General features: G+C 42.3%; 3 protein-coding genes and 1 pseudogene across 8 annotated transcripts in view; 3 read left to right on the forward strand and 1 right to left on the reverse strand.

The window, feature by feature from the left end:
• The window catches only part of LOC129462235 (multidrug and toxin extrusion protein 2-like), a 145,687-nt gene that overhangs the window by 39,986 nt on the left and 79,678 nt on the right, over nucleotides 1–26,023 (forward strand). The window contains exon 7 of one of the 2 annotated variants that reach the window (XR_010115662.1): nucleotides 2,905–2,994. The exons of the other annotated variant lie outside the window; for it this stretch is intronic. The gene's annotated coding sequence lies outside the window, so the exon portion shown is untranslated. Of the gene's footprint in view, nucleotides 1–2,904; nucleotides 2,995–26,023 lie in introns of those variants that run through there. 2 annotated transcript variants of the gene reach the window in all.
• Nucleotides 1,133–9,920, forward strand: LOC129463014 (multidrug and toxin extrusion protein 2-like; annotated as a pseudogene).
• On the reverse strand, nucleotides 2,318–25,843 carry LOC129462231 (N-lysine methyltransferase SMYD2-like). Its single transcript, XM_063617843.1, has 4 exons — nucleotides 25,362–25,843; nucleotides 24,430–24,669; nucleotides 22,664–22,764; nucleotides 2,318–4,131 (listed from the first exon to the last, which is right to left on the reverse strand). Exon 4 carries the CDS (start codon nucleotides 3,727–3,729, stop codon nucleotides 2,680–2,682), a length of 1,050 nt encoding a protein of 349 aa, XP_063473913.1. The 5' UTR covers nucleotides 3,730–4,131; nucleotides 22,664–22,764; nucleotides 24,430–24,669; nucleotides 25,362–25,843; the 3' UTR covers nucleotides 2,318–2,679.
• The window catches only part of ALDH3A2 (aldehyde dehydrogenase 3 family member A2), a 62,229-nt gene continuing 60,399 nt past the window's right edge, over nucleotides 24,194–26,023 (forward strand). For 2 of the 5 annotated variants that reach the window (XM_063617831.1, XM_055242034.2), the window contains exon 1: nucleotides 24,663–25,407. In XM_063617831.1, coding sequence (XP_063473901.1) covers nucleotides 25,329–25,407 — 79 coding nt within the window. In that variant the 5' untranslated portion in view covers nucleotides 24,663–25,328. The other 3 variants (XM_055242033.2, XM_055242026.2, XM_063617833.1) reach the window with 3 other exon arrangements.

The raw sequence follows: 26,023 nt of genomic DNA on the forward strand, positions 1-26,023 counted from the left end.
CCTTGCATTCTTTGTTTCCTGTTGGTATTAGCAGGCTTATTTTGGTCTTTCCTTTTTTTGTGCTGTTGATTTTCCTCAATGTCTGGTGAACATTGATTTAACATTTGTATTTTTGTTTTTGTTTTTTTAATGTTGAAAATGTATTTTATTTTTCTATTTTTAAAATATGTTTTTATTTCAATAGCTTTCAGGGTACAAGTGGTTTTTGGTTACATGGATAAACCATATAGTAGTGACGTCTGAGATTTTAGTGTACCCATCACCTGAGTAGTGTACATTGTACCCAATATGTAGTTATTTTATCCCTATCCCACCTGCAGCTTTTGAGTCTCCAGTGCCCATTATACCATTCTGTATGCCTTTGCATACTCACATAGCTTAGCTCCCACTTAAGAGTAAGAACATACAGTATTTGGTTTTCCATTCCTGAGTTACATCACTTAGAATAATGGCCTCCAGCTCCATCCAAGTTGCTGCAAAAGACATTATTTCATTATTTCTTTTGTATGGCTTATATTCTATGGTGTATATATACCATATTTTCTTTATTCACTCATTGATTGGTGGGCTGTTCCAAAGAGGTCACTCCTCTGAGTCAGAGGATGTCCTGTAGGCTCTGTCTAAATTGGTGGCACCTGTTGACCAGCGGGCGTCCCCGTAGGGTAAGTGGGAGAGGGCACTGGACCTGTTTCATGTGTTTACCCACTCTGGATCCATCTCACGGGTATCCAGTTACTCTGCTGTGTCCCTCTCCAGAGCTCCAGCATCTTTCTGCAGAGCTCCCCAGGCAGATCTTCCACCATAACTGAACAGAGTTCAGGGGCTCCCTGAGGAAGCAAATGCTTCCTATGTGAATACTGGCTTTCAACTCCATTTTTGAGGACGATTCCCACACCCAGGCTGAAACCTGTATTGGTTCTTCCCAATTCCCACATTTATATATCCAGATAAAGAGTTTTCAGAATTATCTTCTATAGTGGCAGCTTTGTCCATTTTAACCTAAATTTTATATAATAATAAATTTTAAATCAGTGAGGTTTTATTATGTACTGACTTTATAAAAAAAGAAATGTACTGTTTTGACTGAATTTACTGATAAATTTGTCAGGTTTGTCAGATCAGTAGTTAATTAATACCCCACTTTAATGTGATTTTTAGATCACTAGCTACTTTCTTTTCCTCTAACAGAGATATAACTTCCCTTGTGAGCCAAGTGATGCCTGTTTTTGCTCCTTTTCATTTATTACTTGCAGTGAGTATTTGGAGTGATTTTACTTTAATAAAGATAGCAAAATTTGTTTTGTGTTTCTAGCTTTTTAATTAGAAATTAAATGTCGGTGATTTTATTTTTAAAAAGAGAAAGCTCTTGCTTTAGACAGTGTGAGTCACTTGGGGGAAGATGGTTTATTAAAGAGTGTAGCCTCTCAAGGTAGAGAAGCGGCTTGTGAGCCAAGTGAGTTCTCCCCTCCTCTATCTTCTTCTGGTGCCTGAATGCCAGGTGTTGTATCCAAGTGGTGAGGTGACCTTTGCTTGAACCCTCCACTGCAGGCCATGCCACCTTTGAGTTGACTCTGAGCACTAGAAAGTCCCTGTCTAGGCTGATCTGTGGGTGTACAAGGGTTTGAAGACCTGCTCTACCCCAGAATCAGCCCATCCGGCTTCTTCCCAGTTTGAGTTTTTTCCTCATGACATGATTTCTAGGCACTAGTCATCTTGCTTTTTTTCCATGGAATTTCTTGCACTTTGTCCATGTCATCCTGAAGATGTGGCACCCATTGAAACTGTGGTAAGAAGTGTGGATGAGAAGCCTGCAATGGCGTTAATGTTTCTCAGCCATGGTATTAGGCTAACTTCTGAAGAGATGCTATTGATGAAACCTCTACATCTTGTTTTTAACTTACAAAATGTTTTTAAATAGTCAAGATAAAGAGTTAGAGATTTAAGTCATGTTACCTGATAGGTTTCTGATGAAAGGAGCTGTGGTTTTTTATTGCTGTTGTTGTCAATCTAACTTCAGAAACAAGATTTCCTTTTTCTCTTACATAATGTGCTGTGCCTGTTTTGAGTTAGGGCCATTTGACTGCATCCATATTTGTGGAATATGAATGTAGTATTCTGAGCCTTGTGATGATGACAGACTTGACAGCAATGTTGGGTTTGGTTTTCCTCTCTGTAGGGTGCCTGTGGTGGAGTCCCGAGAGGCACAGGAAAAAAAAAGATTGGCGCTATCTTGAATGCCATTGGGTATTATGTCTTTGGTTTTCCCATTGGAATATCTCTGATGTTTGCCACTAAACTCAGGATAATACATATGGTGTTTTTTTTTTTTTTTTTCTGATATCTCTTTTATTTTCTTTCATCATTCAAGTTTGTTCAGAACATTACAAGAGGCATGAAAGAAAAAATAATTCCATTTTTAAAACTCTGTCTGTCCAAAGTATAACATATGAAACCATGCCATTATCTCTTAGGAAACAAAAGCATTCAAAATTAATTTGGTATTAAAGTTCAAGATTCAGACTAACCTCAAAGTATGGCATGTGCAATGTTTAAGTGCAAGAAGTATTTTCATTCCAATTATTTTACAGAGATGCTAGAGTGACGTGTGCAATTTGGAATATTCAAATCCTTTAAGGTTTCTGAACTAAGTGTTTAAATGAAAACTGAAATGCTGCAGTTTCAGTGGCTTTCAATTTCCTGTTTGATCTCAGAAATATATGGATGATCTTTGCCGTGAGCTACTTCCATGATTGCAATGGCCTTCTTCAGGGCTTTCTCCCCTGCAGCTTTGTGTTCCAGGCCCATGTAGAGTCTCCCTAGCTTCAACCACATGGAGGCCACGTTGAGGGAGTACAAAGGATAGTGCTTACTGTAGGGCTTAATGATTTTCTGTCCGTATTGCAGGGCTCCTTCCCAGTCCTGCATGTACAAGCAGACACCCATGGTCTGGTACATCATGTGCAACATGTACACGTTACTGTCCTCAAACACGGAGCTCATCTTCTCCTGGCTGAGCTCACAGATCTCCAGCAGCTCACTAGGGGATTTATAGTGCTTGGCCCTCCGGAACTCTTCAATGATGTTGCATGCATATCTGACCACGTCTCGGATGGCTTCTGCCTTTGGGGGATCGCTGAGCTTCCGGATTTCCACCTTGGCCTTATCCTTGTCCTTGGTGGTGCACTCCTGGCACTCACAGGTAAAGAAATAAGAATCTCTTAACCGGTCATTTCTATCTTCCGTTGGGTACAGGAGATCAATATAGCTGGTAAAAACCTCCTCTCCCGGCTTGATTTCCTGTACAGCTCTGACTTCTGCCAGGGTCCCTTTGTAGGTCACAATGACATTGGGGCAACAGCTATGATTCATCAATGTGACATCAGGAAATATCGCTGATCCCAAATGAGCAAGTTCTTCATCTTCAATTGTGAAGCCATTACAGTTAACCTGTGCAAAGAGTACTACGAGGCTATCATTGTCAGGGAATTTGAGATGCTTGGAGTAAAAGTGATGGAGAGCAGCTATGTCACTCTGAATCAAATCCTTCTTCTCGTTGTCTAAGTTATCCAGATGTGATTCAAACTCCTTCACAGCTAACAATTTTTCTGAAGGTGTTCTCTCTGGGTGGATTTTCTGTTTGGCCAGAATCCTTGCTGTTAGTCTTACAGTCTCTGAGGGATTCCAGTTTTCCCCAAAAACAACCATGGGAGAACATTCCAGCTTGTGCATGGGCCAATCTTCTTTCTGACACTCCACATTGCAGTAAAATGCCTGCTTGCATCTTCCACGTTTGGACAATCCTTCTTACCTGGCGAAGCAGTACTCGCAGTGGTTGCCCCGCTCGTTGACCATGAGCACATAGGCACAGGGCGGGCAGGAGAACAGCAAGTCCCCCACCTGGAAGGGCTGCAGAGCCCACAGTCCCTGGCCCTTGCCGGGGCTGCAGAAGCGCTCCAGGCCACCGAGGCCCTTGGCCCTCATGGTGGTGGCAGGGCGCAGCCGCCGGCTGTGCCCGAGCTGCAGCTCCCGGCTGATAATAGGTATGTGTTTGAGTCCTGTGACTTGTCTCAAATCTCACTTGTCATATTAAGATAAACTGCTTGAGATATAAAACAATTGGCTCCAGCCCCACTGGAAACAAGAAAACAAAATAACTCTTAAAAAAAAGCAATCAACTAGAAAGTTGCCCTTATATAATAGGAAAAATTATTTTCTCCCCCAATATTTATTCGGTGCCTCCTCCATACAAATACACTGGAAATGCAGTGGCAAAGAAAATAAACATGGCCCTGCCCTCTGAATGAGGGCCAGATTCGGTAATTATTTATACAATTGTCAATCCCTGTTGGTTAAGCACTACAAAAGAGAAGAACAGGGCCCTGCTCTTCTCTTTTTTCCGGCATAATGCCTCTAGTAGTACAATAAGTTGTGGTAACAGTGGAAATTCTTGTCTTATTCATTACTTTAGTGATAGTGCTGCCAGTGTTCCTGGCATTTGAGGTTGAAATACTTGAAATACACGCGCACGGCCAGGAGCAGTGGCTCACGCCTGTAATCCCAGCACTTTGGGAGGCCGAGGTGGGTGGATCATGAGGTCAGGCATTTGAGACCAGCCTGGCCAACATAGTGAAACCCCATCTCTACTAAAAATACAAAAAATTAGCCGGGCCTGGTGGTGGGCGCCTGTAATCCCAGCTACTTGGGAGGCTGAGGCAGGAGAATTGCTTGAACCTGGGAGGCAGAGGTTGCACTGAGCCGAGATCGCGCCACTGCACCCCAGCCTGGGCGACAGTATGAGACTCTGTCTCAAAAAAAAAAAACAAAAAACAACAACAAAAAAATGCACACACACACACACACCTATGTATGTATGTGCTTGTGTTTTTTGAAATCATGTTCAGAAAATGTCCACGAAGTCTATTTTATTGAAACAAAAATAGTTGAGCATTTTGCCAGATGCCTTTTTAGTGCTATTAGAAATGATTCTATAATTTTTCTCCTTAGGTCTATCGTGAAGATAAATAATATTAATTGGTGTCCTCATATTGAACTATCCTGATTATGATATCTTGTTCTTTTATTGAACTGCTACACTTTTTAAACATTTTATTTAAAAATTTTGCACTAAAATTTATAAATAAGATTGGTCTGTAATTGTATTTTTTGTGTATCTTTGTTAGGTTTTGATATTAATGATATTAATATTATACTCACTTCATAAAGATAATTAAAAATTTTACCTTTTTGTATGCCTCAGGACAATTTAAGTAGTATAAGAATTCTGTTTTATAAAGGTTTGGTGTAATTCTTCCATGAAACTGCCATGACCTGGCATTTTGAAGTAGTTTATTCTTTGTACAGCTTTCTCAATTTCTTCTCAGTCTGTTAAGACTTTCTTTTATTGTGTCAACATAGGTAAGTTATATTTTTTAAGGAAATTATCCACTTTATTGAGGTTCTAAATGTAAAGAATTGTGCAAATTAACTTATGTGCTTTTGGGATAAGTTGTTATATATGTGTTTTGCATATATGTCCACATCTTCATTTTCTATAGATTTAGCAACAGTGAGTTTTATTTTGTTTTTAAAAAGTCTAACTAGAAAATGGAATGAGTCCTGTAATATGTATTCAGATAACTCCTTTTGTTCTCTATCCAACCAGCGCATTATTTTTACTAGGTAAAAAACTCTGATTCTGTCACCATTTCTTTGTGAAGTATTAGTCTTGCAGCTGTGACAAGAACTTTGTGTCAACACAAACACAGGGGCTGTTTCTTATCTTCTTTTTGGAAATGTCATCTGGTGGATTAATGAGTAAGTGTCTTCTGTGTCATCTCTCATTTAAATGACTGGTACAGGCTGGGACCCATAGGATATTTTATTTCAAGCTGGAATTTGTCATTATTTATTTGGGGACAGAACAAGCCATATTTATTACTGTCTCTTCTCTACCAAGCACTCTTGGATTCCCAATACTTTTTTCCATCCAATGGTTGGAGGGATTGTTTTCAAGGCAAGCTTTTGAAAGCATCAGGTCTCACATCTGTGGATGCACACCCCAGGCTTGAGCTCTGTGGCAGGTCCCCGTCAGCCTTAGGATAAACCCTGGTCCTGCCATGGCACGCACATCCTTTCAGCCTGCTTCTCTGACTCCATCTCCTGGATGCTCCCCTGCCACTGTGCTCCTTTCTGACTGGCCCCTCAGCTCCTGGGACTCCTCTGGCTGGGATTCTTCTTTTCCCTCTGCCTGCAGTGCCCGTCCTAGACTTCTCATAGTGTCTTCTCGCTGCCAGGTCCCACCTTAGAGGGGCCTGGCTGTCTCATTCACATTTTCATATGCAAGTCTTTGGTGCTATGACATGGCTCTGCCCGGTGTCTGTCCTGGCACCTCTCACTCCTAAAATGACTGCATGATTGCTTCCTTGTTTATTATTTGTCCTGCACAGTAGAATATAAACTCCCAAGGACACCTAGCTCGTCTGCCTATTCAGTTCTGTATTTCTAGCCCTTAAAACAATACCTGGCATAAAACTGAAGGCAGCAAGTATTTGTTAACAGCAAACAGTTTTGGAGGTTTTGTGTCGTTCATTGATTGAATGATTGCCATGAATAGCTCAGTGGTAAACCTGAATCGAATCTTTGTCCATAATTATCTAAAATTTTATCTAAAATTTTAGGGAAATTAACTGAAATTTCACTCTATGGATACAGTAGTTAGGGAAGAATTTTAATGCTCATAGGAACAGAATTGAAAAAAAATCTAAACTCTGATTTCGTTTTACACCCATAGGTCTCTGGTCTGGATTGATAGTTTGTCTTCTTTCAAGCCCTTTTCTATCTGGTGTACATCTTGAGGATAAACTGGAATAAAGTTGTGGAGCAGGTAACAGTCAGTGTATTATTTTAGAACAATGGCTCTACTTAATCCCATGGCATGGTAAGGAACCTCTTAGGGTCAAAATGGTAAAAATGCTATTGGCAGAATGATTCACTGTGAATCATGAAATACATCTAACATTGTGGGGAGGGGAGGCAAAAGAAAACATATTTCAGCACATTCTCCTCTTTATATAGAGCTGATTTAATATCTACTAACCAGGGACTCAACCTAAAAAAGAAAAGGAATTAGGGCCAGGCATGGTGGCTCACACCTATTATCACAGCACTTCGGGAGGCCGAGGCAGGAGGATCACTTGAGCCCAAGTGAGTGTGAGACCAGCCTGGGCAACAGAGGAAGACCCTGTCTCTTAATTTAAAGATACATATATTTTGCTGTTTGGGTGTACTAGTTGTAGGAAAATAGTAGTTTGTTTCCTATTTATACTGACTTGTTAGCTGTTCTTTATGCCTCTTTCTATTTTGTCCGTAGTTTCATAAAAGCAGTATGTTAAGTATCTGTTATCTGTGGGAAGTACTTTGGGGGCAGAACAACAACATATGGAGAGAGTCTGCATCTTCACTGATGTGAGCATCTATGTGCTGAACTGGGAGCTGTTTTTTTGTTTGTTTTTTTCTCGAGACGGAATCTCGCTCTGTTGCCCAGGCTGGAGTGCAATTGCGTGATCTCAGCTCACTGCAACCTCTGCTTCCTGGGTTCAAGCGATTCTCCTCTCTCAGACTCCCAAATAGCTGGGATTACAGGTGCGTGCCACCACGCCTGGCTAATTTTTTGTATTTTTAGTAGAGACGGTGGCGGGTCGTGGCAGGCAGGGGGGGTTCACTTTGTTGGCCAGGCTGGTCTCGAATTCCTGACCTTGTGATCCACCCACGTCAGCCTCCCAAAGTGCTGGGATTACAGGTGTGAGCCACCATGCCTGGCCAAGCTGTTTTTACTGTTTCAGGCTTGAGATAAGATGGATGGTCAGGCACAGTGGCTCACACCTGTAATCCCAGTACTTTAGGAGGCTGAGGCAGGAGGATCACTTGAGGTCAGGAGTTCAAGACTAGCCTGGGCAACATAGCAAGAAGCCATCTCTACTAAAAATAATAATAATACTTTTTTTAAAAAAGAGATGGGTGGTTGGCTTAGGGATTATTAATAAGGAAACAAGATGAGTTTAGGCATATCAACCATCACTGTCTAAGCTTTGACCACCTTTACGTTTTAGATTTGCCTAACTATGATGCATTCTATCTTTCCTATCTTCTGTTTGATTTATTCAGGGACTAAACTTTATAGGAGATTAAAATGGGCCATAAACTACCCATTAGATCACAATACCATTGACCTTTAGACTTTCTTCCTTCTATCTGTGTTTTGGAACACTAAAGGGCACAAGTGCAAATGATATGTTAAACTTGCCGCTTTAGCAACAGCAGCTTTTTATATTATTGTTGTGAACTGAGCCTGTGTTTTTCTGGCGTTGTTCTCTTGCTTTACGGCACATCCAGGACCAAGACAGACTGTGCTAGATACTGTAACCCATTAGCAGTAGGTTTCATAGTAGCTTTATTTATTTTTCGAGACAGAGTCTCACTCTGTCACTCAGACTGCAGTGCAATGGTGCAATCTTGGCTCACTGCGACCCCCACTTCCTGGGTTCAAATTATTCTCTTGCCATAGTCTCCTGAGTAGCTGGGATTAGTCCACCACCACACCTGGCTAATTTTTTTGCATTTTAGTAGAGATGGGGTTTTGCCATGTTGGCCAGGCTGGTCTTAAAACTCCTGGCCTCAGGTGATCCACCCACCTCAACCTTCCAAAGTGCTGGGATTACAGGTGTGAGCCATTGCGCCCAGCCCACAATGGCTTTAAGTCAAAGTTTTAGCAAACAACTACTAGTGTGATTAAACTTACTCTGCATTTACTCATGTGACACTTGTTTCTAGGCACAGGTTCAAGCTGGACTAAAAGGGAATAAAGAAACCATGCCTACCTCCTCAGGTAACAGAGGCCATTCTCTAGTATATTCAATGTCTGATGTACGAAAACTGACACAGTGCAGCTAGAGTTGCTCAGTTTGCAAGATCCTGCTCTCTTGCTCAATAAAACTTGTCTCAGCCGTAGTAATTGGTGAGATCACCTGTGGGTTCTCCTATGAAATATTTTTAAATGTAATTTCACATACACTAACTGATAACTGAGGGTTATTATTTACAACATATTCTTATGTAAACTTCATAATATGCCTTTACTTGACCCGGATATAACTGAATGCCCCACTATTCTCTGCAAACAGATCTACCTATCCTGGGAAGAGAAGTAACTGATGGAATCATTTTGCCTGATATCATCAGACCAGAGAGCCAGACGCTTCTACTGATGAGACCAGAAGAAAACACCCAGTATGCAATGTCCACCGCTGGAGAGATCCTGACAGTGAGGCAGCTGATATTCTATTGTGGAATGGCTTTAGCTCTTGCTGTCACCGTCCTTTCAGCAGGAATTTTCATTAAGAGTTTTCAATGACCATGGTTATATGCCATATGTTAAGTATGAAAGGTGACCTTGTTATTTGGACAGCTTTTACTCTTAACTGTGGATGGAAAGAATATCAGGGATGTTTCCTTGGTTATTCTAAGGAATTGCACTATCCTATTGGAGATCAAGAAAGGGGCTATAATTTTAAGTAAACTTTTCCCTGTTAATTTTATCATGGTTTCTAAATATACAAATTAGATTTTCCTTGATGTAAAGGTTACTTACTCTTTCTTATTTCAAACATCTTTCTTCTCCTGGAGAGTGGTTCATAGTCCTGTAAAATATTATTGCTGATCTAGTTTTCTTTGTACTTCTCTATGAATGTACTTAATCTTGTCAGTGAGTGTATATTAAGTGCTTGTTCAAGTCCTATCTCAGGTATTGCCATATAAGCTTTTATAAAATGGAACCTCTTAAAATTTACATGTATGCTGACAATATTTGGAGCTATACAGTCAATATAAAAGATTAACTTTTAGCATTTTTGCCTTTTAATTAATTTTGTGGCAACTTTCATTTAAAGTAGAAAATAAATCTGTGTTCTCTTCTGCTACTCAGCTCCCAGAATGTTGGCAGCTACGGTGGCCTCATCCTCAAAGCAAAAGAGTTTTAGAGTCTTTTATAGAAAATTAGACCAGCCCAAAAAGAAAATCCTTAAAACACTCTGAATATTGGGTATTCTCTCACGCAAAGCCCACCAGATTCCCAGGAGAGGAGCCCACAGTTGAAGGCACCCAATGTCACCAGTGCTTCCCTTAGCTTATTTCTCTCCCTCTCAAGTGTTAACAAGCAACCCAGTATTATCAGATTATTTGTGAAAATCCAATTATAGGAGAAAGCAACCAGAAAAAAAATAGATGTTATAGGGAGAAAACTCACATCTTCAAAGAGGTAACGCAAAATATTTCAACTATGATATAGAATAGGATGCTATAGAATAAAACATTCAGCCAGGTATGGTGGTGCACGCTTCCAATCCCGGCACTTTGGGAGGCCAAGGCGGGCGGATGGGTTGAGCCTAGGAGTTCAAGACCAACCTTGGTAACATGGCAAAACCCCATCTCTACAACAAAACCACGTGTCTGTAGTCCCAGCTACTTAGGAGTCTGAGGTGGGAAGATCACTTGAGCCCAGGAGTTCGAGGCTACAGTGAGCTCTGATCACACCACTGCACTCCAAAAAAAAGTGTTTCTTTTTTTCCAGAAGATTATGTATGTACGTATGTATGTATTTATTTATTTATTTTGAGACAGGATCTGGCTCTGTCTCCCTGGCTCCAGCAGTGGCATGATCATAGCTCACTGTAGCTTTCATCTCCTGGGCTGAAGCAATCCTCCCACCTCAGTCTCCCATGTAGCTGGGACTACAGGTGTGCACCACCACTTCTGCTAATTTTTTTTTTTTAGTTTTAGTAGAAATGAGATCTCGCTATGTTTCCCATGGTGGTCTTGAACTTCCAAGCTCAAGAGATCCTCCTGCCTTGGTCTCCCAAAGTGCTGGAATTACAGGCATGAGCCACTGTGCCTGGCCTTAGATTTTATTGAAGTAAAATTCATACAACATAAAATTAACCCTTCCAAAACATTTTTATCATAACGAAAAGGAAACTCAGATTAGTAACCTCTCACTCCCCACACCCCTCTCCCTGAGTTCCTGGCAACCACTAATCTGCTCTCTGTGTCTGTGGATTTACCTATTTTGGATATTTCATAATGAAGGAATCATAGAACATGTGACCTTTTGAGTCTGGCTTTTTGAACTTGGCATGCATGATGGTTTTGCAATTCCTGTATTTTTTTTTTGAAACAGAGTCTCACCTGTCACCCAGGCTGGAGTGCAGTGGCACGATCTCAGCTCACTGCAACCTCCGCCTCCCGGGTTCAAGCAATTCTCCTGTCTCAGCCTCCTGAGTAGCTGGGACTACAGGTGCGTGCCACCATGCCCAGCTCATTTTTGTATTTTTAGTAGAGATGGGGTTTCACCATGTTGGTTAGGCTGGTCTTGAACTCCTGACCTCATGATCCGCCCGCCTCAGCCTCCCAAAGTGCTGGGATTACAGGCATGAGCCACCATGCCTGGCCCGCGATTCCTCTGTATTGTAGCATGTCTCTCAAAACTTGATTCCTTTTTCTGGCTGAATAGTTTATTGTGTGATATGCCACATGGTGTTTATTAATCAGTTGATGGACTTTTAGATTGTTTCTACTTTTTGGCTATTGTGAATAATGCTGCAGTAAATACTCATGTACAAGTTTTTGTTTGAACACCTGTTTTCACTTCTTTTGAGTCTATACCTAGGAGTGGAATTACTGGGTTATATGATAATTCTATTTTTTTCTTTCTTTCTTTTTTTTTTTTTTTTGAGACAGAGTCTTGCTCTGTTGCCCAGGCTGGAGTGCAGTGGTGTGATCTCGGCTCACTGCAAGCTCCGCCTCCCAGGTTCACACCATTCTCCTGCCTCAGCCTCCCGAGTAGCTGGGACTACAGGTGCCCGTCACCACGCCTGGCTAATTTTTTGTATTTTTAGTAGAGACGGGGTTTCACCGTGTTAGCCAGGATGGTCTCGATCTCCTGACCTCGTGATATGCCTGCCTCAGCCTCCCAAAGTGCTGGGATTACAGGCAGATAATTCTATTTTTTTTGAGGAACTGCCAAAATGTTTCCCATGGTGGCTGCACCATTCTTCATTGCCACCAGCAGTGTATGAGGTTTCCAGTTTCTCCACATCCTTGCTAACACTTGTGATTTTCCTTTTGATTTTAGTTATATCATACTAGTGGGTGGGAAGTGGTGTCTCATTGCGATTACTAGAGATCACATACTACTAATGATGCCAAGCCTATTTTCTGAAATACTTCAGAAACTCAGATACACATAAAGAAAGGAATTATGTATTAGAAAAGGAATAAATGAAGGTAAAATATTTTATCTTTCTTATTTTTAATTGATAAAAATATATGAAAATAATAGCAACAATGTATTTGGTTATTACAGCTTGTGCATAGCTAAAATGAACGACACAGTGTTATAAGTGTCAAGAGGGAGGAACTGAGAATATTCTAAGGCACTTGCATTACCCATGAAGAAGAATAGGGTTATTCAAAAGTGGAATTAGGTTAGTTGTAAATGTATATTGCAAACTCTAGGACAACTAATGAAAAAGTTTTTAAAAAGTAATATAATCAATATGCTAAGAGAAGAAAATAGAATCTCATAAAGTGCTCAGTTAAAACCACAATGGAAGAAAAAGTAACAAGGACAACAAATAGAAAAGGTAGGCTGGGTGCGGTGGCTCACACCTGTAATCTCAGCACTTTGTGAAGCTGAGGTGGGCGGATCACGAGGTCAGGAGATAGAGACCATCCTGGCTAACACGGTGAAACCCCGTCTCTACTGAAAATACAAAAAATTAGCCAGGCATGGTGGCGGGCGCCTGTAGTCCCAGCTACTTGGGAGGCTGAGGCAGGATAATGGCCTGAACCTGGGAGGCAGAGCTTGCAGTGAGCCGAGATCGCACCACTGTACTCCAGCCTGGGTGACAGAGCCAGACTCTATCTCAAAACAAACAAACAAACAAACAAAAAATAGAAAAGGTAACATATACAGATACTAATCTCACTATACCAATAAAGACACCTTTTCTTTGAAAAATAAAAACACTTAATAAAGTGAGAATAGAAGGAGTTCCTCAAAATGATAAAAGCCATATATGACAAACCTCCAGCTAAGATCATACTCAATGGTGAAAGACTAAAAGCTTTTCCCCTAAGATCAGGAACAAGACAAAAATGTCTGCTTTCCCCACTTCTATTCACAATACTATTGAAAGTTTAAGATGGTGCAATTAGGCAACAAAAAGAATAAAAGGCATTTACATTGGAAAAGAAGGGGTAAAATTACCTGTGTTCAAAAATAACATGATCTTATATGTATAAAACCCTTAACATTCCACAAAACCATTAGACCCAATTAACAAAGTCAGAAGTCACAGGATGCAAATCACAACACACAAAATGAGTTGCATTTCTATACACTAGCAATGAATGATCCCAAAAAGAAATTAAGAAAACAATTCCATTTTTAATAGCATCAAAAAGAATCAAGTGCATAGGAATAAATTTACCATGGAGGCAATAGACTTGTACACTAAAAACTATAAAACATAATTGAAAGAAATTAAAGAAGACATAAATAAAAGACAACCCATACTCATGCATATGAAGACTTAATACTGTTAAGATAACAATATTACCAAAAGCAATTTAAAGATTCAATGCAATCTCTATCAAAATCCCTAAGACATACTGCAGAAATAGAAAAATCCACCCTAAAATACATATGGAATCTCAATGAACCCAAATAGCCAAAAATGTCTTGACAAAGAAGAACAAAGTGAAAGGACTCAGATTGCTTGATTCCAAAACAAACTACAAAGCTACATAATCACAACAGTGTGGTATTGGCATAAAGACACGCCTATGGACAGAATTGGGAATGCAGAAATGAACCCTTGCATATATGGCCAAATGACTTAAACAAGGGTGCCAATACCATTCAATGGGAAAAGAAGAGTCTTTTCATCAAATTGTGCTGGGAAAACTGGATACCCACATAGAAAAGAATGAAGTTGATCCCCTATTTACAATATATAAATATTAGCTCAAAAGTGATCAGTCCGGGTACAGTGGCTCACACCTATAATCCCAGCACTTTGGAAGGTCAAGATGGGCTGATTGCTTGAGCCCAGGAGTTCAAGACCAGCCTGAGCAATATGGCAAAACCCTGTCTCTACAAAAAATACACACACACACACACACACACACACACACACACAAAAGGTGTGGTGATGTGTAGTCCCAGCTACTCAAGAGGCTGAGGTGGGAGGATCACCTGAGCCTGGGAGATGAAGGCTGCAGTGAGTTCTGATTGCACCACTGTATTTCAGGGTGACTGAGTGAGACCCTATCTCAAAAAAAAAAAAAGTGATCAAAGACCTAAACATAAGAGCAAACACTAAGCCTGCCAGAAGAAAACATAAGGGGAAATCTCGATTGGGCAGTGATTACTTGGATATGCACAAGCAACAACAACAAAATAGGTAAATAGGACTTCATCAAAATTAGAAACTTTTGTACATAAAAGGACACTATTAATAATACAAACAGGTAACCTTCTGAATGGGAAAAGGTATTTGCATAGCATATATCTGATAAGGGATTTATGTTTGGACATAAATTCTTAACAACTCACAACAACAAAATACACAAACAGCCTAATTCAAAACTAGGCATATGGCTGAGGATGGTGGCTCATGCCTGTAATCCCAGGGAGGCTGAGGCAGGTGGATCACTTGAGGTCAGGAGTTCAAGACCAGCCTGGCCAACATGGTGAAACCCCATCTCTACTAAAAACACAAAAATTAGCTGGGCATGGTGGCAGCCACCTGTAATCTCAGCTACTCAGGAGGCTGAGGCAGGAGAATCACTTAAACCTGGGAGGCGGAGGTTGCAGTGAGCCAAGATCACGCCACTGCACTCCAGCCTGGGTGACAGAGAGAGAGACCCTGTCTCAAAAACAAAAAACTAAAAAACTAGGCATAGGGCTTGAACAGACATTTCTCCAGAGAAGATAAACAGCTAATCAGGGCATGAAAACATTCTCTCTGCATCACTAGTCATTAGGGAAATGCAAATAAAAACCACAAGGAGACATTACTTTATACCTATTATAGGGGTCATTATAGAAAAAAAACAAAGCAAGTTTTGGTGAGAATGTGGAGAAATTGGAACTATTGTACATTGCTGATGGGAACGTAAAATGGTACAACCACTATAGAAAATAGTATATGAGATCTTTAACAAATATAGAATTATGATATGCTGCAGGGACTCAAACAGATATTTGTACACCAGTGTTCATAGCAGCATTATTCACAATAGCCAAAAGGTGGAATCAACCCAAATGTCCATTTTGTAAATGGATAAACAAAATGTGGTATACTTACAATGGAATATTACTCAACCTTAAAAAGAAATGAAATTCTGATATATGCTATAGCATGGATGAACCTTAAAAACATTGTGCTAGGGCTGGTGGTGCTGTGGTTCTTGCCTATAATCTCAGCACTTTGGGAGATGGAGGCAGGAGGATCCCTTGAGCTCAGGAGTCTGAGCCAGCCTGGGCAAAATGGCAAGACCCTGTCTCTACAAAAAATTTTAAAATTAGCCAGGTATGGTGGCACATGCTTGTGGTCCCAGCTACTCAGGAGGCTGAGGTGGGAAGATCACTTGTGCCTGGGAGATTGAGGCTGCAGTAAGCCATGTTTGTGCCACTGCGCTCCAGCCAGGGTAACAGAGCAAGACCCTGTTTTCCCCTAAAAAGAAAACATTGTGCTAAGGAAAATAAGCCATATGCAGGCCTATTATACAAGGACACTTGTACAAGTATGCAAGGACACATATTGTATGATTATACTTATGTGAGGTACCCAGAATAGTCAAAATCATAAAGTATAGAGGTTATTAGGGGATTGAAAGAGGGCAAGAGGGGAATTATTGTTTATGGGTACAATTTCTGTTTGGGATGATGAAAATGATCTAAAAGTGAATGATATTGATGGTTGCAGAACATTGTGAATGTACTTAATGTCACTGAATTGTGCACCTTAATGGTTAAAATAGTAAGTTTTATTTATCTATTTTATTTCAATAATAAAAATGCCTCACTTGGATCACAAACATCTACAAAATTCTACAGATAACATAGTAGTCAAAAGAAGCTGCATGCCTTCCTGCTAATATTAGGAACAAAGCAAGGATGTCCCCTCTCACCACTCATTTTCAACATCGTAACTGAGGTTTTAGCTAATGTAATAAGACAAATAAAGGAAATGTATACATATTAGGAAGAAAGAAATTAAGCTGCCTTTGTTCACAGATAACATGATTATCAAGGTAGAACATCCCAAATAATCAACAAAAAAGATTTCTGGAACTAATAAGTGATTATAGCATGGTATCCGGATGAAAGTTATTATACAAAGTCAATTATTTTACTATACAATAGCAATGAACACTTTGGATTTGAAATTAAAATTAAAAACACCACTTACATTAGCACCAAAAAGGGGGGGTAATACTTAGATATAAATCTAAATATATACAAGATCTATATGAGGAAAACTATAAAATTCTGATGTAAGAAACCAAAGGAGATGTAAATAAATGAAGAGACAGTCCATGTTCACGGAAATGAAGAGTTGAAGTTGAAAAGATGCCAGTTCTTCTCAACTTGATACATGGATTCAACACTCTCAATCAAAATCTAGCAGTTTATTTTGTAGATATTGACAAACTTGATTCTAAAGATGACATGGAAAAGCAAAAACCCAGAATAGCCAACACAATGTTGAAGAACAAAGTTGGTAGACTGACACTACCAACTATAGGATTTACCATAAAGGTAGAGTAAACACAATAATGTGGCATTGATGACTGAATAGACAAATCAATAGAACAGAATACAAAACTGAAAATGGATTCACACTAATACAGTCAACTAAGGTTTGACAAAGAAACAAAAGCAATTCAGTGGAGAAAGGACAGCCTGTTTGACGAATGGTACTGAAACAATTAGATATCCACATGCCAAAAAACAAAACAAAACCAAAACCTAGAGAAAGATCTTATATCTTTCTTTTCTTCCTGACATGCATCACTATAAAACTCCTAGGATAACATAGGAGAACATCTAGATGGCCTTGGGTTTGGCAATGACTTTTTAGATACAAAACCAAAAGCACAATTCATGAAAGAAAAAATTCATAAAATGGACTTCATTAAAATTTAAAACTTGCTCTGTAAAAAAACACTGTTAATAGAATGAAAAGACAAGCCAAGGATTATGAGAAAATCTTTGTAAAAACATATCTTATATAAAAGACTATTTATCTAAAATATACAAATAACTCTTTAAACTCAACAATAAAAAGCAACCCAATTAAAAATGGTCTAAACAGACACCTCACCGAAGAATCTGTACAGATGGCAAATAAAGATGTGTAAAGACACTCAACACTATGTGTCATCAGGGAATTGGCAATAAAACAATGAGATACCACTACACACCTATGAGAATGGCTAAAATCCAAAGCACTTATGCCACCAAACGCTGGCAAGGATGTGGCACAGCAGGAACTGTCATATATTGATAGGAATGCATGATGAATGGTACAGCCACTTTGGAAGAGTTTTGCAGTTTCTTACAAAGCTAAGCATAGGTCTCCAATAAGCACATACCAGCTATTTACCCAAATGAATTGAAAACTTACATCCACATGTTTTATGTATTTTTTGTATCTTTTATGTATATTTTACCATTTTAATCATTTTAAGTGAACAAATTCAGTGGCGTTAAGTACATTCACAATGTTGTGCAATCATCGCCACTATTTACCTCCAGAGCTTTTTCATCATTCCAAATTGAAATTCTGTCCCCATCAAGCGGTAGCTCTGTTACCATAACCGCTTCCCTTGCCCCCTGCTCCAGCCCTTAGTAACCACTGTTCTACTTTCTGTTTCTATGAATTTGACTATTTTAAGTATATCATGTAAATGGAATCATTTGTCTCCTTTTCATTTTATGTAATTTTGTCAAACTTCTCTTTTTGTATCTCTTACCTTTTGTTCTCATGCAACCTTAATCTTTATTAAGGTGTGCTTTTCTCTTCTCTTTCTTTCCTGAGTTTCAATTCGAGTTTGCCCTCTCCTGTTTTCTTATAATCTATTCTTTAATCCCTCACAGACTTCCTTTGGGCTAACGCCTCCGCCCCCACCCCCAAAGATCATGTGTCACTGCCTTAAGAGATTGTGAGAACTACACATCAGAATGCTTCATCTTTTGTAAAAGTCTGTATCTCCTTTTTCCTTAGAGTTATATGCATGTGTGCATGTGTGTAGTGTCTATGGTCCCATGTTTGTTCTTTTCGATTACTGGTCTGTGGACACAAACATTTATATTGGCATTTGCTGAAGAAGAGTGGGTTGAAAGTTAGGAAAGGTGTCCAAGGCAGTCTGAGGCTTCAATTCAGGTCTGTTGTCTTAAACACCTTTCATAAAATCTGCTATTCCCAGCTGTGGAAATATGTGCAAATAGTCAATACACATGAAAAGGTACTCACCGTGATTAGTCACTAGGGAAATGCAAGTTAACATCACAAGGAGATATCACTACAAGCTGGGTGCAGTGGCTCACACCTGTAACCCCAGCACTTTGGGAGGCCAAGGTGGGCGGATCACCTGAGCTCAGGAGTTCGAGACCAGCGTGGGCAACATGACAAAACCTTGTCTCTACTAAAAATTAAAAATTAGCCAGGCATGGGGACACGCACCTGTAATGCAAGCAACTAGGGTGGTTAAAGTGAGAGGATCACTTGAGCCCAGGAAGCAGAGGTTGCTGTGAGCTGAGATCATACCACCACACTCTTTTTTTTTTTTGAGACAGTCTCAAAAAAAAAAAAAAAAAAAAGAGAGAGAGAGAGATCACTATGCATCCACCAGAATGGGTAATTTTTTTTTTAGTCAAGTTTTAGAAAGGAGCTGCTAGACTGTGTGGTGGGGAATATAAATTGGTATAAAAAAATGAAAAATTATTTGGCCTCTAAAGTTAAACATGTATTTACTTTCACCCAGAAATTCTATAGTGGTGATTGGGTAGGGGCCTAAGAGGAATGCTGGTAATGTTCTGGGTCATAGATACAGGTAGATAAACTCTGTAATAATTTACTGTAGGCACTGTTTTGTATTTATGTAGTATCCAATGAAAATGTAATGAAATTTGGGCCAGAAGGCAGAAAGAACTCCTGGGTACACACTCACTACCTTAGTCCCCCTGAGGTTTAAATGATTAAAAGTGTCTGTTTCATCCTTGCCTTTAAGAAAACTCTCTCTGCTGACAACTGAGCAGATCAAAGATCTAAAGGTTGTGGTGGAGAAGGGTCATAGAGTAGATAACCCACAATAAAAACAAAAACAAAAACTTGTTTTTTTTTTTTAGCTGAAAAAGGAGGGTGGAAAAGTATAGTGGGCAGGCATAGTAAAATCACTACAGTCTACTGCATTTCTGAAAGGAGTAGCTTGTGAGGACTCACCCCTTACCCCTATATCCTGCTGTGGTGATTTCATTACCCATAGCTACTTAAATCAATGAGTATATCATATTCAAAAGCTGAAGGGAGAATGTTTCAGCTTGGGAGTGTAGTAAAAGAATTCCCAGTCCTCTGTTTGGTTCCATAAATTTATCACCTTGTTCTATTAAAGCACTTGGATGTGATTTTTAAATATGCCCAACAAAATGCTATTAGTTGATTTCTCTAACTAAGAAAGAAAATGTTCAAGAGTTGGTAGTAAACTCTTGGTGATTATGCCATTAGAATCAGAGTACCTCGTTTGTAGGAAATCCTCAGCGGGGCACGGTGGCTCACGCCTGTAATCCCAGCACTTTGGGAGGCTGAGGCGGCGGATCATGAGGTCAGGAGTTTGAGACCAGCCTGACCAACATGGTGAAACCCTGTCTCTACTGAAAATACAAAAATTAGCTGGGCATGGTGGCACGTGCCTGTAATCCACCTACTCAGGAGGCTGAGACAGAAGAATTGCTTGAACCTGGGAGGTGGAGGTTGCAGTGAGCTAAGATTGCACCACTGCACTTCAGCCTGGGTGACAGAGCAAGACTCTGCCTCAAAAAAAAAAGAAAGAAAGAAATCCTCACATCTTATCCTCAGCAAAAGCAGCAACTCTTTGCTACTCAGCAATTAATCTGCCCTAGGTGAAACTGATTCCTGTTCTAATTCCACACTGGAATTCTGTTCATTATTTACATTTTTTTTAAACGGAAGCATGATTCATATCTCAATTTACCTAGTTCCTTACACAATATTTATTAGCTCAGCATGTGGAACTGGTTACTCTTTCGGATCAGATAAACAAAGATTATTGGGTACACTCTGTGGCGGCCTTTGAACTGATTTAAATATTGTCACTACATGGTTCTAGATACTGATATTAGTGGGTTGGCTTCCTATGCACAAGCACTTCTCAGTAACTTACATAATTGAATTAAACATTTCGTGTATGTTGGAGCTACTGCTTTTCTTTGTTATATAAGCCTGCTTGCCTTCTCACCTACTGTCTCCCAACTTTAACTATGGTATTTCCACATGGGCTGGATTTTTTTGTTTTTGTCCAAAGCAGGCAAGCAAGCAGTAGAAGTGAAGAAGAGTTTGATTGTCTTGCCAATTTCCTTGCTTCATCATGAATCTCCTTAAGCTTCAAATTACAGGCTGTTGAGAAAGCCACAAAAGTAGACAGTGCCAAGACACTAAGATTAGAGTATGTGAGAGTGTACCATTCATTCATTCATTCATTCAATAAATACTTACTGAGCACCTACTATGGGCCACATTCTATTCAAGGTACTAACACTACAGTGAACATGAATGACAAAGACCCTGACTTTACGAGACATTCCAGTGAGGAAAACACATTGAAAACAACAAACAAACAGATACATTTATATTAAGAAAAATAAAACACGGTCAGGGACAGAAAGTAGCAGAGACTGATATTTTAGACATGGTGGTCAGGGAAGGCTTCTTTAGGGAGGTAATATTGAAGCAGCAATTGAATTAAGTGAGAATGACAGCTGGACACTACAGGCAAAGGAAACAGAATGAATGCAAAAGCCCTGGGCTGGGAACGTGTTTAGAGTGCTCAGTAGTGTACAGCAAGGGAGCTACTCTGGCTGGAACTCACTAAGTGGGAGAATCCTACAAAAAGAGGTTGAAGATGTAGTCAGGGGCCAAGGGCATTTAAGGCTTGTAGAATATGTGTAGAAAAATTCCCATTTTGAATTTTATTCTAAACGTGAGGGGAGGCTGTTGGAAAGTTTTAAGCAGTGAATTAACATGATCAGGGTACCTTCAGACACCAACAGCTAGGTGGAGAACAGGCTACAGCAAAGTGTTATCAGAGTCCAGTCATGAAAGATAAACTATCTAGTTATTTCATGCAGAGGGAATTTTAAGAGTAATAGATGTCAAAAAGAATAATGGGGTGACATCATAGATAAAAAAGCTGCTAAAAATAGCCTTAGCTGGAACCAATGGAACTGCACCAACTTCTGTGCCATTTGGAGACACTATCACTTTTATCCTCTGTCTACTAGAGAGATGCCACCTTGACCATGGGAGGAATTCCTAGAGTAAAGCATAATCCCTCCTCCACTTTCACTATAGAAATGGCCAGCAACTGCCACACGATTGAATTCAGAAGCAGTAAGTTACTCTCCACCTCCTGCCTTCTGATTTCCTTGTAGTGCCCCCTACTGGCAGAAGACAGCTGGCATGAGAGCCTGGGAAATGTGGTTCACACACTCTAGGCCCCTGCAGTACACTATAAAAGGGCAAGTGTAGAACAGAGAAATGACAATCTCTAGAGTCAAGAGTAGAAGCAGGGTGCCAGCGAGGTGGCTCACATCTGTAATCCCAGCACTTCGGGGGGCTGAGGGAGGCGGATCACTTGAGCCCAGGAGTCGGAGACCAGTCTGGGCAACATAGCAAGCCCCCATCTCTACAAAAAATACAAAAAAATGTAGCCAGGCATGGTGACACATACCTGTAGTCCCAGCTACTTGGGAGGTGGAGGTGGGAGGATCACTTGAGCCTGGGAGCTGGAGGCTGCAGTGAGCCATGATCATGGACACTGCACTCCAGCCTGGGTGACAAGAGTGACACCTTGTCTCAAAAAAAAAAAAAAAAAAAAAAAAAACCAAAAGAGTAGAAGCAGGGAAACCATCAGGATGCTTGGCCTGTTTTTTCTTTTTCCTTTTTTCCGCTCAGCTGTGGTAATTTAGCCAATTCAAAGGCCTTGTTCTCCATAATTTCAACTTTCCTTCAGATTTGACCAAGTCAGGTAGAGCTGGTCAAACCCAATGGGAAAAAGACCAAAACAACAACAACAACAGAAACAAACAAACAGTTAAGCAAAAGAAACGATCGCACAATTTGTATTATTGAGCGCTCTGATGGTAGGGAGAAATTAAGTCCAGCTGGTTGTTAATCTTAACTTTAGTCACTAAGGAGAGTTTCCAAGACAAAACTCCAATTCAGTTGCTTATCTAGGAATAGGGTCGAGGCTCAAGACTGCTCTTTACCATTTTAGAAGGAGGAAAAAAACTCAGACTCACCTTCCCTGCTGGAAGCCAGATGAAATTCCAGAAAGGAGTTGCCTCCTCTCTATCTTCATGGAAGCAGGAAAACTCGCCTTCTTTGTTGGGAGTACGAAAAACTGCAGAATAAGAGGTGTACAGCAAAATAAACTTTAGAGCTCAACCAAATTTTGGGAGATCAGGGATTCTCTGGAGTGGGGAGCTCCCAGGCCTCAGCAAATTGTCCTGTTTGAGCAATAAAAATAGCCCAAGCTGGGACCAAGCACTGATAGATTTGTCAAAGGTCAGGTCCACCTCCACTCAGAGTCACTTCCTTTGGCTGCCAGTTTGTAAACCAAAACCAGCTCTCAATTTGGAAGTTTATTTTGCCAAGGTTAAGGACATGCTTGGGAGGGAGGTCTGTGCCTTTATCTAAAGATAATTTTGAGGGCTGCAATATTTAAAAGGGAGGAGAGGGCTGGAGGGGAAAGAGGGAGAACATGATCGTTACTGAATCCACACATTGCACAAATAGAAAAAGGAACAGGCAGGGGAATAGTCAATTATGTATTTGCCTCCTGCTCTGTAAATCAGTACTTAAGATAATGAGAGGTGACAGCGTGCGCCCTCGCTCGCTCTGGGCGCCTCCTCGGCCTTGGCGCCCACTCTGGCCGCGCTTGAGGAAGCCCTTCAGCCCACCGCTGCACTGTGGGAGCCCCTTTCTGGGCTGGCCAAGGCCGGAGCCGGCTCCTTCAGCTTGCAGGGGGGTGTGGAGGGAGAAGCGCGAGCAGGAACCGGGGCTGCGCGCGGCCCTTGCCGGCCAGCTGGAGTTCCGCATGGGCGTGGGCTTGGCGGGCCCTGCACACGCAGCCGCCGGCCGGCCCTGCCGGCCTCGGGCAATGAGGGGCTTAGCACCCGGGCCAGCGGCTGCAGAGGGTGTGCTGGGTCCCCCAGCAGTGCCGGTCCACCGGCGCGGCACTTGATTTCTCACCGGGCCTTAGCTACCTCCCCGCGGGGCAGGGCTCGCGATCCGCAGCCCGCCATGCCTGAGCCTCCCCCTCCTCTGTGGGCTCCTGTGCGGCAGGAGCCTCCCGGACTAGCACCGCCGCCTGCTCCACGGTGCCCAGTCCCATTGACCACCCAAGGGCTGAGGAGTGCAGGCACACGGCACGGGACTGGCAGGCAGCTGCACCTGTGGCCCCCCTGCGGGATCCACTGGGTGAAGCCAGCTGGGCTCCTGACTCTGGTGCTCCTGACTCTGGTGGGGACTTTATATCTACCTAAGGGATTGTAAATACACCAATCAGCACTCTGTATCTAGCTCAAGGTTTGTAAACACACCAATCAGCACCCTGTGTCTAGCTCACAGTTTGTGAATGCACCAATCGACACTCTGTATCTAGCTACTCTGGTGGGGACGTGGAGACCCTTTGTGTCTAGCTCAGGGATTGTAAACTCACCAATCAGCGCCCTGTCAAAACAGACCATTCCTATCTCTGTAAAATGGACCAATCAGCAGGATGCGGGTGGGGCCAGATAAGGGAATAAAAGCAGGCTGCCGAGCCAGCAGTGGCAACCCGCTCGAGTCCCCTTCCACCCTGTGGAAGCTTTGTTCTTTCACTCTTCGCAATAAATCTTACTGCTGCTCAGCTCACTCTTTGGGTCCCCACTGCCTTTATGAGCTGCAACACTCACCGCGAAGGTCTGCAGCTTCACTCCTGAAGCCAGCGAGACCACGAGACCACGAACCCACCGGGAGGAACTAACAACTCCAGACGCGCCGCTTTAAGAGCTGTAACACTCACCGCAAAGGTCTGTAGCTTCACTCCTGAGCCAGCGAGACCGCGAACCCGCCAGCGAGACCGCGAACACACCAGAAGGAAGAAACTCTGAACACATCCGAACATCAGAAGGAACAAACTCCGGACACGCCGCCTTTAAGAACGGTAACACTCACCGCGAGGGTCCGCGGCTTCATTCTCGAAGTCAGTGAGACCAAGAACCCACCAATTCCGGACACCATAAGGTGAGGACAGAGCAGCTACCTGTGGGGACATTTAACCTTTTATCTGTAGCTATCTGCTTAGGAACATAGAGAAAGGCAAATTCTTGCATAATTCAGCTTTCTGCTTGATTTTTTCCTTTTGGCATAGTGAATTGGGCGGCCACGGTTTTTGTTGTTTTGTATATAAGTGGAGAGTTCACTTGGGCCAGGGCCTTGAGTTGTTTTCTTTTCACAAATATACCCTTTGGAGTTCAGAGGAAAGGCTAGGATTAGAGCCTTCTGTGAGCACCATTCATGGGATTACATGAGGGAGTGGCGGTGAAAACAGGACTCCGGACTAAGCCCTGGGCACCTGAACACCTAAGAGGTCAGGAAGGGGAGAAAAATCCAGCAAAGGAAAACCCAGAGGACTCGGCCAGTGAGCCAAGAAGAAAAGTGCAGAAGAGTGCAGGGAAATGGTAAAGAAAAGAAAGCTTTCCACAAGACAGGACAGATCAGCTGAGCCGACTGCTGCTGAGTAGAGTGATGAGAGCTGAAGTCTCTCCCCCGAAAAGGCAATAAGGCGGGAGGGGGAAACCTGAGGGCAGCGGGTTCTCTCTTCGGAGCGGGAACACGGAACGATGGGCAGCGAGGCAAGTGCAGCCTGGGGAGAAGCTTTGAGTAACGGACGTGCCAGGATGATGCTTGTGCAAGAAGGAAATGACCGCTGTCCCGGCTTCGCGGGAGACTAACCCTGGCTTCCCGCCCTCAGGGACTAGCTCTCCAGGGAACTGGGACGGTCAGTGCTGGTCAAGTCGAGGCAGCTCCTCGCTGAAGGAAGGAGCAGGGGACAGGGAAGCGGAATGGGGAGCGCTAGGCCTCCAACTTTGTCCATCTGGCCATGTTTGAAGAGCCACAAAATGGAGGAGGGAACCCCTCAGAGCGTGCCAGAGCGGAGACAGCTCTCCGTGGCAGTCGGGGCGCTTCCGGCCGGGCGCTCACTCCCAGCTGAGCTCCCTCCCCCTGCTCCTCCAGGATTCCTCTTCGCCTTTTCTGGGGCCGCCCCGGGGTGCTCTCAGCAGGATGGCCAACACCTTCCCTCCATCCCTACACCCCGCCGCCCCCGGCCCGTGGCCGCGCTCCGCTCCGGCACTGCTTACTCCACCGCCTACATCCCAGCCCGCTGCCAGATCCCGGGAGGGGGCGGGGGCCGCGTGGGCGAGGCCGTGGATGGCGGCTGTCACCTGGGCCGCCCGGGCCAATAGGCGTGAGGGTTTGGGTCGAGCTCAGTCCTCCCCCGGCGACTCGGATTGGCAGTGGGACTAGGCGGGCGTGGAGGTCGCAGCTGAGCGAGCGAGCCCTGGGCGAGTGAGTTGTGGCTGTGGGTTGACGGTGGGGGACACACCCCAGAGGGA

Source organism: Symphalangus syndactylus, chromosome 14 (assembly GCF_028878055.3).
Source record: "Symphalangus syndactylus isolate Jambi chromosome 14, NHGRI_mSymSyn1-v2.1_pri, whole genome shotgun sequence".
NCBI lineage: Eukaryota > Metazoa > Chordata > Mammalia > Primates > Hylobatidae > Symphalangus > Symphalangus syndactylus.